At 38.1% G+C, this 19142-nt stretch overlaps 1 protein-coding gene across 2 annotated transcripts in view; it reads left to right on the forward strand.

Annotated features, from left to right (window-relative positions):
* Positions 1 to 19142, forward strand: part of eml6 (EMAP like 6) — a 524201-nt gene that overhangs the window by 172758 nt on the left and 332301 nt on the right. For both annotated transcript variants that reach the window (XM_087991388.1, XM_043695965.2), the window contains exon 11: positions 13860 to 14024. In XM_087991388.1, coding sequence (XP_087847514.1) covers positions 13860 to 14024 — 165 coding nt within the window. The remainder of the gene's footprint in view (positions 1 to 13859; positions 14025 to 19142) is intronic.

The raw sequence follows: 19142 nt of genomic DNA on the forward strand, positions 1-19142 counted from the left end.
ATCTAGGATGGTGTACTGTATCACATCTCCATGACACTGGACTCCTTTGGCAATAAATTCTGTGAGCATGATCTTCACCTCCACAACCACCTGATGAAGGAGTGGTGCTCCGAAAGCCTGTGCTTCCAAATAAATCTGTTGGACTGCGATTTGATGTTGTGTGATTTTTAACTTTGTCCACCCGAGTCCAACACCAGCACCTCAAGTTATAGGAAGTTAGAGTGAGATTTGATCAAAGACTTCAATGTTTTAAGCAAATCAAACACATTAGATTAGCAGAAACTATTTCTGCTGATTATGGATTCTAGGACCAAGGGAAATCACCTAAACTTTAAAGGCAGACCAAAGCACCAGATCATTCCTATGAGATTTTTATGGCAGCTTTGCGGTTTTGTTTCTTAAAGCAGACCAGAGACATTAAGGGAGCAGATTGTTGAAAGGAAGGTGGGATTGTGGGGGGGTGGGGGGAGGGGGGAGGCACAACATTTAAATAAGATAGACCTTCAGAGACATGTTAATAGTGCAAATTGATTACAAACTGAGGAAAACTTGGAAGCATCTTGTATAACAAGAATGGAAGTGGTAGTATTACTGATATCCTACAAAATGGTAGCTGTGTTAGTCACCCTTTACTCTGCATTTGTATTTGAAGTGTTCATAAATATTTATTTGCAATATGTGCCACCAACTATTTTCTGAAGAATGCTACCGCTGTTCCAGTCCAGAGGGTTCAGTTGAATAGAAAATTAGAAAATCAAAGTTCAAGGACAAGGCCGCAGTACAGGTTAGTTATGAGTCTGATTATTACCAGAAAATAAAAGGAAGGGACAGCATGTGTATTTGACCTATCGCACCAAGGAATTATACACGAGTAGGGAAATCTGATCATCAACAAACTTAAAAGCTTTGTATCTGAATGCACAAAGCTTTTGGAATGAAATTAATGAGTTAACAGTGAAAATAAAGACATATATGTGATTTGATTACTGAGACGTGATTGGAGGAAGACCAGGTTTGAGAGCTGACCATCAATACGCTCAGTGTTTTGGAAGGAAAGGCAAGTCGGAAAGGAGGTAGTGTAATGTTGTTAGTAAAGGAAGGGATTAGTGCTGGAGTGAAAAATGATATAGGCTCTGGAAATCAAGCCGTCAGATCAGACAGAGAGAAAGAAGGAAAAGTAAAGAATGAAGTCCTTGATCGTAGTAGTCTATCAGCACCCAAAAAGTAGTCCTACAGTGGGCTCTGTATAAACCAGTAAATACTAGCGGTCTGTAAGAAAGGTACAGTAATAATCATGGGTGATTTTAATATGCATATAGACTGGATTAATCAAATTGAAAAGGGTAGCCTTGAGGAAGGGATCATTGAATATATTAGAGATTTATTTTTTGGAACAATATCTTGGGAATCAACCAGGGAGCAGACTATTCTAGATTTGTTAATGAATAATGAAATGGAATTAATGATCTCATAATCGAGGATCATCAGGGAAAAGTGATCATAGCACCTAGCACACTAGAATTTCAAATTCAATTGGAGCGAGGTAAACTGGAGTCCCACACTAGCATTCTGGAGTTAAACAATGGTATATGATCTCATACATACTGTATACACTCATGTCTAGGTCAAGTTTTGAAGATTTTTTTAGGCTGAAACTAGGGGGTCAACTTATACATGAGCTATTGTTTTTGACGGAGTGATATTCATGCTTGGCATGAGTCAAAAAATGGACAAGCAAGAGCCAGATCTCTATATTAAATAATAAACAAAAGGAAAAAGAATTATGGCCATTATTGAATATTTATCTACAAAATAACTGTCTCCATTCTGCCTGCTACCATAGAATGGTGCTGTTGTACTGTATTCTAGTTAGAAGTACAGTAAAGTGCATGTAGGTGTACATATATCTACAAAAGTTAATAGGCATACCAGCAGGTGGTCAGGCCATCTACCGGGGGTATTTATACAACACGCAATTCATGAAATTAAAACAGAGGAGCAGTAAAAACAAAACAAAAGTTTGTTAGTATTTTCTTTAAATAGACCGCATGAAACTTAATTTATGATAAACACTTCACATCAAAAAACTCTTCTCACCGCATATCACAAATATTATGGGATAGCTGTTTAAAACAAAAGTTACCAGTACATGTAAAAGTCCATTAGAATCCTTCAAATTCACTGCCCTCGTCAGTTGCACCACTGAATAATTCATTCCAGTCGTCTGGGTAAAGCTTATCATCATATGGATCATCTTCATCTGCATTCTTAAGGGGATCATCAATTGATTTGTCATTACTTCCATCTGACCATAAATAATCATCCTCCATACCATCTAAAGCATTAGAAATTTCACATTTTTGAAGGTTTTCACAATAATTTCAGTTTTCATCAAATTCCAGGACTCAACGGTCTGCTCACATAATGGAGCATGTAATGGAGCATGCATGTTGCCACCCTTTGTGAAGTTTTTTTTCCCCTTCTTGCATCCAAGTGTCACATTTCTTCTGTACTAAGTTCTTTAAAAGGTTTATTGATGCTAATATCAAGTAGCTGCACCATGCTCGTAAGGCCCCCTGGAATCATTGCAATGTCAGTATTGTTAGCTCAAAGTTCACTGATAAAATTTTTCACTCTGCATGATTTGAACATATCCCAAACCTGTAAGCTTTTTTTTCCTTTTGATGTCCACCCAGTTGCATATTCCAGACCTTCCTAATCCAAGTCTTGAAGCCATCCGCCCTTTTTCAAAGGATGAAGACAGCAATGCCTTTCGGAAATTTTTGTTTAGACAGAATTTTCCGCTTAAAAATCACCACAGGCTTTAACTTTATGCCATCTGCCATACAATCAAGTACCACAATGAATTGACTCCTTTCATGGCCAGTAGTCTTAACGAAAACTGATTTTGCTCCAATCTTGTCCACAATTCTGTTCCCTGGCATATCAAAGTTCATTGGGGTTTCGTCCATATTGCTGATGCATGAGAGCCTATACCCATTTTTCTTCTGACTTTTGATTCCAAAGCGATGGAACCCTATTAACTTGTCATTGAGTTCTGCTGGTAGATGTTGGGCAATCTTGGGTTTTCTGTCATACCTTTTCAAAACCCTTTTGCACCATTCAGTACTGACTTTGAAATCACTGAATCCATCTTTTTTTTGCTTCATTTTTCGCGCGTATTCTTATGTCGAGTCACTGTGCTTCTGTTCTGACAACACTGAATTACCAGTTAACAATCTTTTCTTGTAGTTGTGGCCACTTGTTCAGCTTTCCTCGGTTGGCATACTTCTGTTTTGGCATAGCCTTTAGCTATGTGGCTTTTTTCCTCCAATCTTGGACAAGTTTTTCAGAAACATAGAACTTCCTTGCAGCTACACTATTGTTGTTCTTCTCTCCAGCTTCAATAATTTTTAGTTTAAACTGTGCTGTATACTTGCTTCTTTGTGATACCATTTTGTCAGAAAAATTTGGGGGAGTTTTACAGTAAGTTCAGAGCATGACTGTACATGACACCTACTTCTGAGAGACTGAGGCAACAGTGGGAAGACAAAGTAGAGGGCTGCCATAAGGTACCATATATATTTGCATTCATAGGTCAAATATATATGTGTAAATATTACATAAATATATATATATATATATATATATACACAGCATATATAGTTATCAACATGCAATTTAATGACTTGAAAATCATGTTGCGCAAATATGTACTGATGCGCGTAACATGTGATGTTGCAGGTATTGAGTCAAAAATGTGTGTTTAAATCAAAATGTGCAAATCATGTCCTTTAAGGCTGCATATATGATCAGGAAGAGACCCCTGAAAAACTAGAGTAAACATATGCACAAGGTATATGAAAAATATCAGATTTTATTTGGCCAAAAACAAGGGATCAACTTATATATGTGGTCTACCTATACACGAGTAGGTATAAGATCAGACCTAAACCTAGTGGACTGGGCGGAAAGACTAAAAGATAGGACTGTTAACGAACATTAGCAGATGTTTAAGGAAATACTCAACTGCGCTGAACTGAATTAAATGCCAGAAAGGAATAAAGATTGTAAGGGGGATATTGGAGGGGTTTAACATCTATGGCTAAGCAAGGAATTTGAAGATACTGTAAAGACCAAATCTAAGGCATACCAAATTGTAAAGATAAATGGCAGGCTGAAAGATTGGGAAACTTTTATACATCAACAAAGGGTTACTACAAAAAAAAAGCATAAATAAATTATGAAAGAAACCTAGCGCAAAATATAAAAAAAACAGGTAGCTAAAGCTTCTATAAGTAAATAATAGGGAAGAGGGTAGCTAAACTGAATTTTGGATGAGACTGGGGAGTTATCAGTGAGGATCACAGAAATGGTGGAGTCACTAAATCAATATTTTGCTTCAGTTTCACCGAGGAGGACACTAGCACCATCCCAGTAGTGACAGATTATACAGAGGTTGTTGAAAGAGAAAAACTAGGAACAATCATTATCACTGGGTGGGGGGAAACAGAACTGAGCAAACTATTGGGAATTATGGCTTATATGTTCCCAATCTCTGGTGGCCTACATCCTAGGCTCTTAAAGGAGGTGGCAGCAGAATTGATGGATCCATTGATAAAACATGCCAAAGTACTTTGGATGTGGGCAAGGTTCTATTGGATTGGAAAATTGCTAACATAACACCCTTATTCAAAAAGGGAGGGGGGTAGAAAGTAGGAAACTACAAACCAGTTAATTTAACATGTTGTTGGGGAATTCATTATTAAGGAAGAATCCATTATTAAAGAAGTAATAACAGGACACATAGAAAGCCAAGGTACGATCCATCAGAGTCAGCTTGGTTTTATGAAGGGTAACTCATATTTGACTAATTTGCTAGAGTTCTTCGAAGATTTATCAAACAATATGGATAACAGAGATCCTATACATGTAATATATCTGGACTTTTAGAAGGCATTTGATAAGATGCTGCACAAAAGTTTAATTCAGGTTAAGATCACACAGGTTTAGGCATAATTTATTCAGTGTGGATAGAGATTGTCTAACTAATAAGGAGCAGACAAATAAATGGGTCTTTTTTTCCGGCAAGATGTAACTTGTCGATGCCACAGGGTTCAGTCCTCCGGTCCCAACTATTCATAATGTTTATTAATGATTTGGATGCCAGAAAAGAAAGTACTATAGCCAGATTTGCAGATGAAATATTTAATGTGGGTAAGTGAGAAGTTATCCACTTTGATTGGAGGAATAGCAAGGCAAGTTATTATCTAAATAGAGAGAAACATCAGAGTGCTTCAGTGCAGAGGGAGATGGGTGTACTCATGCATGAATTGCAGAAAACTAGTATGCAGCTACATCAGGTATTAAGGAAGGCAAATGGAATTTTGCCACTTATTGCTAAAAGAATAGAGTATAAAGTAGGGAAGTAATGCTGAAAATGTACAGAGCGTTAGTGAGACTGCATGTGAAATGTTAATTTGAAAGTTCTGTCCCCATACCTGAGGAGGGATATGATTACATTGGAGGCAGTTCAGAGGAGATTCGTGGAATTGTTTCCAGAGATGCGGTGTTTGTCTTATGATGATAGATTGGGCAGTTTAGGTTTGTAGTATCTGGAGTTTAGAAGAATGAGAAGAGTTGTAATTGTGGTATTTAAAATACTAAAGTGGATTGACGAAGTAGACATAGAGAGGATGTTTCCTCGTGGGGCCAACCAGAAGAAGAGGTCATCCTTTTAGGATAAAGGGTAGCAGATTTAAAACACAGATGAGGAGAAGTTGCTTCTTTCTCGAAGGGTTGTGAAATGGAATTCAGTAGTGTGGTGTGTGGTGGAGTAAATTTAAAGAGTGGAGTAAACCTAGTTATGCAATCTTATTTCAGAAGAAATGTAAACTCAGTTGAAAGACTGGGAGGTGGCTAGGCAGTGGGAGTTTGTGGGTCAGATATAATGAGGTAAGCACAGTGGAAACTTGATGAACTTATGAAATAATAAAGGAATTAAGACTTGTGTGAAATGTGTAGGCTCTTGGTAAAACCTGTGAAGTAGCAAGGATTATGCAAGCATACAGGTGGTTTGGTTAGTACATTTTCATTTTCATATAGATCGAGATAATTAGATGCACTCAAGTCAGAAAGGTAGCAAATTTCTTGTGTGCAAAATAATTTTCGGCAATGTTGTGGATCTAAAAAGCAGATAGGTCATGTTAGATTTCATAATATGTAATGAGTCAGACTTAGTTAACACACTAATAGTGCATAAATTTTAATCTATAGTAATCATCATAACACTGTTTTCAGCATTGTTTGAAAGGAAACAATCTAAAACAGCTTCTAGGATATTAGGTTTAGGTAGGACTGACTTCAATGGGATGAGTCAAACTGTCCCCATGTAAACTAGGAAAATCTGATCAATGAAAAGTTTGAAAAATAAATGACATTGAATCAATTTATAGCCCAAAGTGGCAAATGTCTTCTTTTGTCCAATAAAATGGATATAGACAACTCAAACTAAAATGAAAAGCATACAAAAATGCAAACAAAAAGCACAAGACCTTGTTTAGAAAAAAACAAAAGGTGACAAAAAGGATAGTAATATCTACAAAAGGGAAGCATTAAAACATTTCTAAGGGATAAGTACACAATTTTTCTAAAATATATTTGATAAAAGTGAATGGTCAGGGCATTTTGGGCTTCTTGTAAGTTTAACTGTGATCCTATAAATGAAAACAAAGAAATGTTGGACATATTGAATAGTTACTTTGCATCAGCATTTACAGTAAAGAAGACAGAATGCCGACACCCCGAATAAACAATTATTGAATAAGGATGCGAACTCTCATATTATAAGTGATATAACAGTAATGAAGAAAACAAAGTATTAAAGAGTGATTGACCCATAGAATTAGATGCTGTCTTAAAGGATGGACATAAGAACATTGCTGATGCTCTAAATATTTCTTCAAAATTCTCTGAATGGTGGAACCACTCCTTTAGTTGGAAAATTTCACATGTCACAGCAGTGTCTAAGAAAGGTGAGAGGAAAACCATGTAATTGCAGACCTGTTAGCCTACCTTCTGATATCTAGATATTAGTGTATGATTTAGAATAGAAAGACTAATTATCTTGAGCATTTGAGCTGATTAGAGTGAGCCTTTATTGATTTGTAAAGAATAGATCATGTCTGACTAACCTGATTAATTATTTTGAAGAGGTAACTAAAGTTGTATGATTGTCCACTGAGGAAATTCCATGTCACTGCTCATGAGTTTTGTGGTCCTTATGTAGCTTATGAGCTTGATCCCAGAGCCACATCTCCAACCATACATTTGGCAGGTGTTTTCGGTAAATGAAAGTGGTCCTTGGACTTGATTGCTAGTGTTCCTTTTCTATAATTGTTCCTCCTGATGGGTGTTATCGAAGAATTATGTCCCTTCATATAGGAATTAATTCCAAATCTGTTTCTTCTGAATGAGACTTTTCCAAGTGTTAATGTCTATGTTGCATTTCTTGAGGGAAACTTTCAAGAAGCCTTTGACACACTTCTATAATGCCCTCTTGTCGAGTGCCTTCCTTGAACTGAGCAAAAATGATTTGATAGTTGAAACTCAAGCATCCTAAGTGTGTGGCTGGCCCAGCAGTGTTGGTTTTGGATGATCATGGCTGGTGCTTTACCTGCTTCGAAGACACTGATTTTAGAATGCCTGTCCTCCCAGCTGATGCAGAGAATCTGTCTCAAACTTAGAGGTTTATAAAATCATGAGGGACATAGATAAGGTCTTTTCCACAGGGTAGGAGTGTCCAAAACTAGAGGCCATAGGTTTAAGATGAGAATGGTAATATTTAAAGAGACCTGAGGGGCATTTTTTTCACATACAGGTACATATATGGAACAAGCTCCAAGAGGAAGTGGTAGAGCTGGGTACAATTACAACATTTAAAAGACATTTGGACAGGTACATGAATAGGAAAGATTTAGAGGGATATGGCCAAATGCAGGTAAATGGGATTAGTTCAGTTTAGGAAAACTGGTTGGCACAGACAAGTTGGGCCGAAGGATCTGTTTCTCTGCTGTATGACTCGACAACAGTGTTGATGGTACTTAAGGTCGTTGAGGTGGTTTCTACCTGTAGTCCAAGTTTTGAAGCAATATTGAAGAGTTGGAAGGCTGACTGCCTTATACACAAGGAGGTGACTCAAGTAGTGGACAGGAGAATGTTTATAGATGTAACTTATGAGGATTTGGCAAAGGTTTTTCTGTCCCTCTTAAAATTCTTCATAAGATACTGTTTGCTAAAGTTTAAGCTCTTGGATTTGAAGGCAGATTATTAACCTTGTAGCAAAAATTAGCAGAACAGCAGATGGTAAATTGGAGAAATGGACACTTATTTGATAAAATCTTTGTTTCCTCACTTCTGACTTTTGTTTAGACTGAATATGTGTATGCACACATGTAGTATAAAGATTATTTATTGAAAACCTTTTACAAATCTACTATGTTTAACCCTTCCATTCACAGATATCCTCTTTATTTTCATTTTTATCTTTGTTAGGTTTTTATAATTTTGTTTAAATATTTGGTGCTATTATGCATACATGGATGTCAACAAGTGTTGCCTTGTTTTAATTGACACAATAAGTGATATTTTATGGGGGCGACATAGGTCTTGTCCACAGCTAGCAAAAGTCACATGGTGCCTCTCTTTTTCAGAAAAACCTAGCTCATAATTCACCATTTGGGTACTTGACAGATCAGTAACAGACCTCAGGCACCTTGAGGCTAGAAGTCCTGCTTGTTGAGAGTTGCCAACTGATCAGCGGTTGGTAGCTGTATAGCAGCTACTGCTGGTACAATCCAGGCAAGTGGAGGGTGGGAGTTCACAGGGTTGGTGGTGCAGAGGAGGGGTGTGAAAGGGGTAGGCAATAAAGGTGGTGGTGGGAGCTCTTAGTGCCAGGTCCCGTGATTAGGCATTGACTATGAATGAGTGCACTTCCCAGAACCCTCCAAGCAACCCAACTTTCAGATACTGTGGGTCTGTAAAACTGCTAATAGATCATAAGATAATCAGTGAATTCACACATCATGGGTCCAGCACAATGATGACGCTTTGTTGTTTGCATTAGACCACTATTTTTCAGCACAGTAACTTTGCTGTAACAACATCTTATCCCCTCAGAGCACTGCGATTACATATAACAAACAAGACCAGATTATCCGGACAGGTGCTCAAAAATTGCAGCCCACACCAAGTGCCTTGTTGTAATCAAGCTGACTTTGGAAAAGGGCCATCTCATTTATGGAATCATACAGTACTGAAGAGACTGCAGGTTTCTGCACTGACAAAATGTACTACACTTACACAGTCCCACTTTCCTGAACTTGGATGTTATGACATTTACAGTGCTCATCCAAGTACTTTTTAAAGATTGTAAAACCTCCCACTTCAACCTTCTTCCCAGGCAGTTCATTTTAGATTCCGACCATCCTCTTGATGAAAAAGAACTTTCTTAAAATCCCCTCTAACCTTTGCCTTTCCCCTTAAAATTTTGTTATTGACCACTCAACGAAGGGGAACAGCTGCTGCCTATCCACCTTGTCCATGTCCTCATAATTTTACATTTTAATCAGGTTCCCTCTCAGTTTTCTCTGGTCTTACTATTAATAGAATGTCTTGATTCCACCATTAAATGCCAGTTTCATTTTGTGCTACTATCCAGAATAAAAAGACGCCTTCAACAAGTTTCTTTAACAAACTGAAAGTAATCCATCTGTTACAATTAAAAGAAATTCCAAACACGTGTTTAAAGTTTAAACTATAATCTGGAATTAAAATTATCCTCCCATAATTCCAAACACAAACATGCTCACATAGCATGAAAAGATAGCAGACTTTGGAAAGAGAATAGTTATTTTTAAAAAGGCAAAAGTAAAAATACTCCTGTTGGCCAGAGTGTAAAAACAGAGGGTAGAGGGTGATGACTTTTCATGGTCTAATGGGTTTCTTGTTGACAAAATTGAATTACTGACAATGTAGAGTAATGCAAGATCTTCAGACCTTCAAATTAAGATTGATCTAAGTCTTTTGGAAAGTGGCCACTGTTTAACTTTTCTGGCCTTAAACAGTCAGAAATCCTGATATCTGGAAATTTTAATAGATTCCTAAAAAGCTTTATTCAAATTATTATTTGAATTTCTGGAAACAGATAGTAAGCTCTAGCACTCACTAAACTGTTGGTTTAATTTCCCAAAAAAACACATAATAAACTATTTTCAGTACAGAAAATTTCCAAACATTTCCATGTTTCATTTTTCACGGAGCCCTTAAATATAAATATGTATTCCTAGCAGATGCAGTGAAGGAGAAATGCACTTCAGCTGCTTGTGTTTTCATGTAGGCCAGAACAGCTCACAAGGCAAGAAATGAGTGAGGTACCGTGAAGTACTAGGATATGAACCAGATTGAATTATTATTTCTCTGAAAATGGGGGAATGTGTAGAAATTACAGTTGCTTCATAACAGAGACTATTAAGACAGATGAGAATACATTGGCAAGAAGTTGATTGTAGATTCTCCTTGCAGCCCTCTTTGAGGTCACTGCTGCCCGAGGTATTCCTTATAATTCATTCCATGCTTTCAAAACTATAGGGACCACTTCCTCAGGGAGTTAACTGTAAGAAGCTGGCAATGCTGTGTGCGTACTATCTATTTGCTAAGGAACCAAGCAATTTGGTAGATCTGCACATAATTTTGTTATGTTGTCTCCACCAAACTGGATGAATTTTCACCAATTTCCTGAAATACATATCACTGACTGAAATAATGCAAGCCTGGACAGCAGCCTGGACACAAGGCAGATGATATGATGCTAGAAATGAACGAGTAACAGAAAAGTGAAGTACATTTGGAAATTTCACATCCACAAATGCATCTGTCTAAAAATGATTTGACTTGTAAGTTTCATCCAGAGGTTCACTTGGCTCTTCTATAGCCATATTGTTGAAGCACTGTTCTTGTGCTGAGGCTTTTATTAGAATCAATGTAGTTTGTAGCCTGTCAGTTAATTGGTGGGAATAATAGATTGTTCAATCCCAAATCTAAGGCTATTAGATGCAAGGTCAGGTATCTTCAGTTACAAAGGAGAAACATTATGGTAAAATATTGTTTATAATTCAAGATATGTCTATTCCAAGCATCACCAGGTTGCTGGTTCCAAAAGAAGACACTCCCACCAATTGACACTGTCAACACATACACTTATTATGATCTGTGTTAATTTGTGTTTTCTCAGGATTACAAATTACAGATGTTGCCCACTTCAATGCAATTCCACTTCATTATCATTTATTATTATCAATTCCCATGTTGTAGTTTTTTGCTACAGCATGGGCAAGATCCAGATCTCTTAGAAACTGCATTGATTTTCATGTCTTAGAAAGTAAAAGTATAATGTTAATTCTCTTCCCTTTCTAATTTCTCCTTCCCAGTTTGCCCATTATCTGTGTTTCTCGTCTATCCACATTGATGCATCAAAATCTTCCGACAAATTCACCAGGTTAAAAATCACACAACACCAGGTTATAGTCCAACAGGTTTAATTGGAAACACACTAGCTTTCGGATCGCTGCTCCTTCATCAGGTGGTTGTGGAGGACACAATTGTAAGGCACAGAATTTATAGTAAAAATTTACAGTGTGATGTAACTGAAATTGTACATTGAAAAATACCTTGATTGTCTGTTGAGTCTTTCATCTGTTTGAATACCATGATAGTTTTACTTCTTTCATGTGTAAATCACAAAACGTTTTTTTAAAAATTGCATTCTCAGGTTAACTGTAACAATTGGTGTTAGCTGGACAATATGTTAAAGGTGTAAGCCCCCTGTGTTCTCTGTCTGTGCCATAAGGTTTAGATTGATTCTAATCTAAAAAGTGAGATAACAGAGTTTTACATGAATTCATGCAGTTTTTGAACGAAGTACAATGTAACTCTGCAAGAACAAAGCTAGTGTGCTTCCAATTAAACCTGACGGACTAAAACCTGGTGTTGTGTGATTTTTAACTTTGTACACCCCAGTCCAAATCACAAATTCACCAGTGCGAACTACTTCAACCACATACTTCTATGGCAAGTTCCACATTTTACTGCTATTTTTCAAAAATCCTCCTTAATGTTTTACTAATTCATCAGCTATTTTATATCAATATTAGTGACTCCTTGTTCTGAACTTATCACAGAAGTAATACAATCATCCATCATGTCTTTGCTGACACATAAGGCACAACCTCACTAGGGTCTGAGCGATGTAGGCTATGGCGAGTGGAGAGGTAGAATCACTCATCTTTTACATTGAGATTATCTCGTCACAACTTCCCTGCTTTGCTCAAGCAGCATGATGAGATTCATGCCAGGGAGTAGCGAGTCACCATTAGGAACATAAGATGTAGGAGCAAAATTAGGACATTTGGCCCACTGAGTCTGCTCTGCCATTCAATCAAAAGCTGATATGTTTTTCAACCCTATCCTACAGCCTTCTCCCTATAATCCTTGATCCCAATGCTAATCAAGAAGCCATCTATCTCTGTCTTAAAAGACTCATTGACCTCCAAAGCTCTCTGCAGCAATGTGTTCCACAGTTTAAACACCCTCTGGCTGAAGAAATTCCTCCTCATCTCAATTCCAAAGGGTCATTCCTTCACTCTGATGGTGTGCCATATAGTCCTAGTCTCCCAACTGATGTTCTTCATTGCTTGGTAAATAACTTATTAGAAGTTCAACTTATCGCAGATTGCAATCTTGCCAAATTCGCCATTCAAATTAGCCTTCTGGAAAACTTCACATGGAAACCAGCTGGGTTTTTGGTGGGTTCAACTCACCACTTGCTCTAAAAGACTTCCATTTTGGACACTGGGCTTCAGCATCTCAATCAAGCTCCATGGGTACTGGCCACGTGCATCTCACATTGATGGACGTTAGCATTAATGTGTGCCAGCCTCCATGAACTCTCATGGTACATGTCCAATCTACTTACAAGTCACTTCTGAACTTCAATACTATACCTTTATAACTGTCATTGTGCTGCAGCTCATGAACTGGACCAAGCTACATCTTGAGCTCTTCACTCATTGTCATCCTGTTTATCAGTCCGAGCCTAACTGAAAGCTGGTAGCATTCCTGTTTTGCCTTGCCTTTCCTTTTTGCACTTTGCTCCTTCAGCTAGAGATACTTGGTTTATATTATTACTATCCAACCATGCCCTTTAGCACAAGCACACAGCCAGGAGCTTGCCACAGTTGTCAGCAAGCCGCAGTCCAGTCAAGGGACTGCTTTGCTCAGGAGATCTCAGCGCAGTCAGTCAAGTACAACCTCTGTACGAGTCCAAGCCCTGCTTGGAACAGTCAGAGGCAGAATTTGATGTTCATTAGGTGTTAGGAGTTGAGTGATGGGCAGTACAACTCCTATTTTGACTTGTTCTGGTCCACAGAGATCAATGCTTTTGTTTCATGACAACACCTGTGTAACAATATTTATAATAAATAGAATTTTAACATTTCCATGATGAAAGTCAACTATGTACAATAAATTCTCACCAGAATTCAGATGTCTGGATTGAATAGATATCCTTCAGTCTGCTGCCAAAACTTTAATAAAAAAGAAGTTGTTTCACTTCTGCTTCCACAAATTGAACATATCGTGTAACCTAAAATGTTTCCATTCTAAGCATTTTCTTTTAACAGATTTGAGTTTGCGAGCTTCAGCAATATTTTAACATCAAACTTAGTTTAGTCAACGCAATTATAAATAACTGCATTCAGTAGTTTAATTGGTTATTGGATGGTTATCTGTTTCCTTATTTTTAGGAGCAAAATTCCGTAAATATGTTGGACATTCTGCGCATGTGACTAATGTGCGTTGGTCATATGATTTTCAGTGGATAATTAGCACAGGTGGTGCTGATCATTCTGTATTTCAATGGAGATTTATTCCAGAAGGGATGTCAAATGGAGGCTTTGATGCAGCACAAGGTAAGGAAAGCTACATATTGTATTATATGTACTGATGAAAATAATAACTTATCATTGTTAATCTAGATTCTAAAATAGATGCTAATGGACTTTTAGTTTTAGTGCTGTGAAAGTTTGATTTTTGTTTTAAAAAAGAGTCAGAAAATCATTTCCAACAGAGTGTTCAAAACAGCCTTTTCAAGAAAGCAAAATACTGCAGATGTTGAAAATCTGAAACAAATATCGAAAATGCTGGAGCAACTCAGCAGGTCTGGCAGCATCCCCAGAGAGAGAAATCGAGTTAAAATGTCAAGTCTGACATGACTTCTTCACTGAACCTCTACACTGTTCGACCCCCTTGGTCCTCCTCCACCTTTGTCAAAGTGTAAAAAAAACACCACTTTAAACTCCTTTCAGCTGTGAAAAAATATTATCTGTTTTTCTCTCTCTACAGGTGATACCAGATCTCCTGAACTTTCCCAGTATTTCTCTGTTTGTTTCAAAGAAAGTATGTGGCTAAAGCTAAATGACTAGATAAGCTACCTGATAAGGTATTTGCTGGGTCGTTTACTAACAGCAGCTTCTATGATCAATGGATACAGAAGGCCAGGACTACAGGAGGTTGAGTTCAGAAAGAAATAGTCATACCAGTAGAAGGGCAGTTTGGTTTGTGGAAGCCATCAGGCCATCACAGCTAGAATGAAGTTTTAACATGTTTTCGCAACTTCAAAGTAGTCAAATTTGGGGAAAATATAGTGAGATTAGCTTCACTGTGTATCTCAGGGCGAGAAAGTAATGAAGAGAATCACGTCTGGTAAATGTGCAGAATGTCGCTGAAAAAGCATGGTTGTGACCTCATCTGTTCAGTAAGAAATTTTAAAGTGCAGATAAGAATGATACTTCACTGGGACTGAGTTTATGTAAAATTTATAGCTGGGAAAAAGGGCTGAATCATTTTTCTATTTATGATGAGATCTTTCCAAATTCCAACATATAGCTTTGTCTTCTTGTTTGAGTAATCAGCTTGCTATTCTGTTCAATGGTACATTGACATCCTTATGTGAAGGTATTCAGTGACTGACCACAATAAACAAGTTGCAAAAATAAAACTTATAATCTATCAAGTTATGTTTCATTTTGGAAAATGTCTTGTCAAATGTTACGATCATCTGGGACCTTAACAATGCATATTATGTCGCTGGATTATTTATAAGTAATTATGGTTGTAGTTATTGGAACCTAACTCCAGAAAATTACGGAATGAGTTACACACAGGAATGTCCGAGACCCAATTATCTTCAGCTGCTTCATCAATGACTCTTCTTCCATTGTAAAATTACCAGTGAAGGTGGTTGCAAAGTATTTCACTCATCATTATATTCCCTCCTATAAATAGCCTTGGGATTACCATTGACTAGAGTTTGAACTGAGGTAACCATATTTATACAATGCCTACAAAAGCAGATCAGAGGCAATGAATCCTGCAACGAGTAACTCACTTCCTGATTACTCAAATGCCTGTCCTCCATCTACAAGATGTAAGTCAGGAGTGTGATGGAACATTTCCTACTTACCTGGATGACTGCTACAATGCTCAAGAAGCTTAACATCATCCAGCACAAAGCATCTTGCTTGATTGGCACCATATTCACACACATTTACTCACTTCATCACCATGCTCAGTGTATCATTTACAAAATGCACAGCAGAAATTCCCCAAGGCACCTTAGTTAGCACCACCACTATGGCAATACCACTACTTGCAAGTTCCCCTTCAAACCACTCTTCATTTTGACTTGGAAATATATCACCATTCCTTCAGGTGTCACGAGATCAAAATCGTGGAACTCCTGCCCTAGTGGCATTGTGGATGTATGTACATCAAATGGATTGCAGTGGTTCAAGAAAACAATTCACCCACCTTCTTGTGGGCAATGAGGGATGAGCAATAAATGCTGACCCAGCCAGTGATGCCCACATCCTGAGAGTGATTTTTTTTTTAAATTGCCTTTCCATAAATAATAAAACAGCTCACACAGCAAAACCCAGTAGGCATCCAACTTTGTCTAAGTGACAAATAATATTTGTGCCATGTTAAGTGCCAAACTGAATATCTCCAAGAAGAGTGAGGAAAATCACATCTCCTTGTTATGCAATGGCAGTGCCATTAATGAATCTCCCCACATTTGCAGCCAGCATTTCACCAAGTGGACAAGTCACCTAAATTCTATGGTTACTATAAGGCAGAAACTGGCTAGTCTGTGATAAGTGACTCACCTCCTGACTCCCAAGGCCGTTTAACTACTACAAAACACAAGTTAGATTTGTGATTAAATATGGCCTTAATGAATGCAGCTGCAGCAGTGCTCAAGAATCTAAGCACAGTCCACCAGTTTAGATATCCATATAGCATGGTTGCTCTGTGAACTGTCCATATGATTCGCATATGATGAGACAAGATCAATAAAGATCCAAACAAAATTTCTGTTGCAATGGATGCTTCTTTTCATTTGTCTTGCTTTTAAAGATAAATCACTGTCTTTGCACGATATAGATGCAGGTCACTCATTTTTGACTATCTATATCTTGGAATCAGGAAGATCAGGAAATTATTTGAAGCCATCCTGCCTTTTTCTTAATATTGTGCTGCAGGTATTGTTAGTTTTATATGTCCAGTGAATACTAATATACTCACCTTTTAAACAGTTCTCTGTCTCTCATGAGCATAATTTCATGTGCAAGTTGTAGGATAACTTAAAGTGTGTTAAGCTAATATATTAATATTTGATATACTGTTACATATTACTAATCTGACAGCTGTATCACCAGTCTCTTGTGAGTTGAAGTCCTTAGTGGTGTTTGGAGTTCAGCAAAGCTTTTTTTTAAAGTAGCTGTCAGGGTCTGGACACTTTTAGCCACGCCAATATTTTTACCCATCCAAAATTGCCTTTGAAGCTGGTGCCTCTTTCAACAGCTACATTCCATGCAAGGTCGGTGTTGTTCGGAAGGGGGTTCCAGAATTCTTAGGAAATGACTGTGCAGGAGGAACAATATAGTTCCAAGTCAGTTTATAATTTGAAGGGGATCTTGCAGGTGTGTTGCCTCAATGTCTGCTACCCATATCCTTCAAGGTGATAGAGATTACAGTTTTGGAAGATTCTGTTGAGGAACCTTTGTGACTTGCTACGGTGCATCTTATAGATTCTAAAGCACCATTACAACTGGTAGTAGAGGGAGTGAATACGTAAGCTGAGGATGCTTTGTCCTGGATGATGTCCAGCTTCTTGAGAGTTGTTGGAACTGCTCCTGTCCAGCTAAGTGGAGAGTGTTCTGTCATACCTCTGAGTTGTGTCTTGTAGGTACTGGACAGACTTTGTGAAGTTAGGAGGTGAGATACTCACCACTGAATTCCTAACTTCTGATCTGCTTTTGTAGACACTGTATTAATCTTGAGAGTGTGGTGCTGGAAAAGCATAGCAGGTCAGGCAACATCCGAGGAGCAGGAGAATTGACGTTTTGGGCAAAAGCCCTTCATCAGGCTTTTGCCTGAAGCTTCGATTCTCCTGCTCTTTGGATGCTGCCTGACCTGCTGTGCTTTTCCAGCACCATACTCTCGACTTTAATCTCCACCATCTGCAGTCCTCACCTTCACCTACTGTATTTATATGGTTAATTGAGTTTCTGGTCAATTGCAACCCTGATGACATCATCATTACAGTCTAGCATACCAATATGAATATGTAACATTCCTTCCCCCTTACATCAGCGGTTCCTGCAATGAAAACAGTTACAATACTTATAATAATACAACATAAATAAGACATTCCGGAGGATGTTGATTCCTGTTGTCAGCGCATATGAGGTGACTGTTTATTTTTCCTGTTGCTTGAAACCCTGGTGTTTTAGGTGAGCTAGGAACTTCATCTATCATTATCATTTCCTGAGATAATTCAATATTCAGAGGTTTGCACAATTTCATGATAATCTTCCTGAGGTATTGTTTCCCTCAGATGTTCCAATTATAATCCTGTCTTCAGGCATATCCAGGTGCTCTACCTGGCAAAATTATTTGTGGATTTTCAATTATGGTTATTGTCTCTTCCGCACTTATTATGATTGTGAAGAGTTGGTCTTCATGTCTTCTCCATACTTTACCATCTGTAGTCTGTACAGTGTAGGAGTCAAATCTAATCTGTGCTACATAGAGTCATAGAGACGTACAGCACGAAAACAGACCTTCACTCCAAGTTGTCCATGCCGACCAGATATCCCAACCTAATCTAGTTCCACTTGCTGGCACCCGACCTATATCCCTCCAATCCTTCCTGTTCATACATCCATCCAATTTCCTTTTAAATGTTGCAATTGTAGTGGCCTGAACCACTTCTTCTGGCAGCTCATTCCATACACGCATCACTCTCTGCATGTAAAAGTTACCCCGAGGTCTCTTTTATATCTTTCCCCTCTCACCCTAAACCTATGCCCTCTAGTTCTGGACTCCCCCACCCCAAGGGAAAAGACTTTGTCTATTTATCCTATCCATGCCCCTCATGATTTTATAAACCACGATAAAATCATCCCTCAGCCTCCAATGCTCCAGGGAAAACAGCCCAAGCCCATTCAACCTCTCCTGTAGCTCAAATCCTCCAACCCTGGCATCATCCTTGTAAATCTTTTCTGAACCCTTTCAAGTTTCACAACATTCTTCTGATAGGAAGAAGACCAGAATTGCACGCAATATTCCAAAAGTGGCCTAACCAACATCCTGTATGGCCGCAACATGACCTCCCAAATCCTATACTCAGTGCTCTGACCAATAAAGGAAAGTATACTAAATGCCTTTTTCACTATCCTATCTACCTGCGACTCTAATTTCAAAGAGCTGTTAACCTGCACTCCAAGGTCTCTTTGTTCAACAGCACTCCCTAGCACCTTATCATTAAGTGTATAAATCCTGCTAAGATTTGCTTTTACAAAATGCAACACCTCATATTTATCTAAATTAAACTCCATCTGCCACTCCTCAGCCCATTGGCCCAATGATCAAAAACCCATTTGTATTCTGGGGTAACCTTCTTCACTGTCCACTACACCTCCAATTTTGGTGTCATCTGCAAATATACTAACCATACCTCCTAT

The sequence above is a fragment of the Chiloscyllium plagiosum genome, unplaced genomic scaffold, assembly GCF_037043375.1.
Source record: "Chiloscyllium plagiosum isolate Xiang-an unplaced genomic scaffold, Cpla_swu_hap1 HiC_scaffold_10, whole genome shotgun sequence".
Classification (NCBI taxonomy): domain Eukaryota; kingdom Metazoa; phylum Chordata; class Chondrichthyes; order Orectolobiformes; family Hemiscylliidae; genus Chiloscyllium; species Chiloscyllium plagiosum.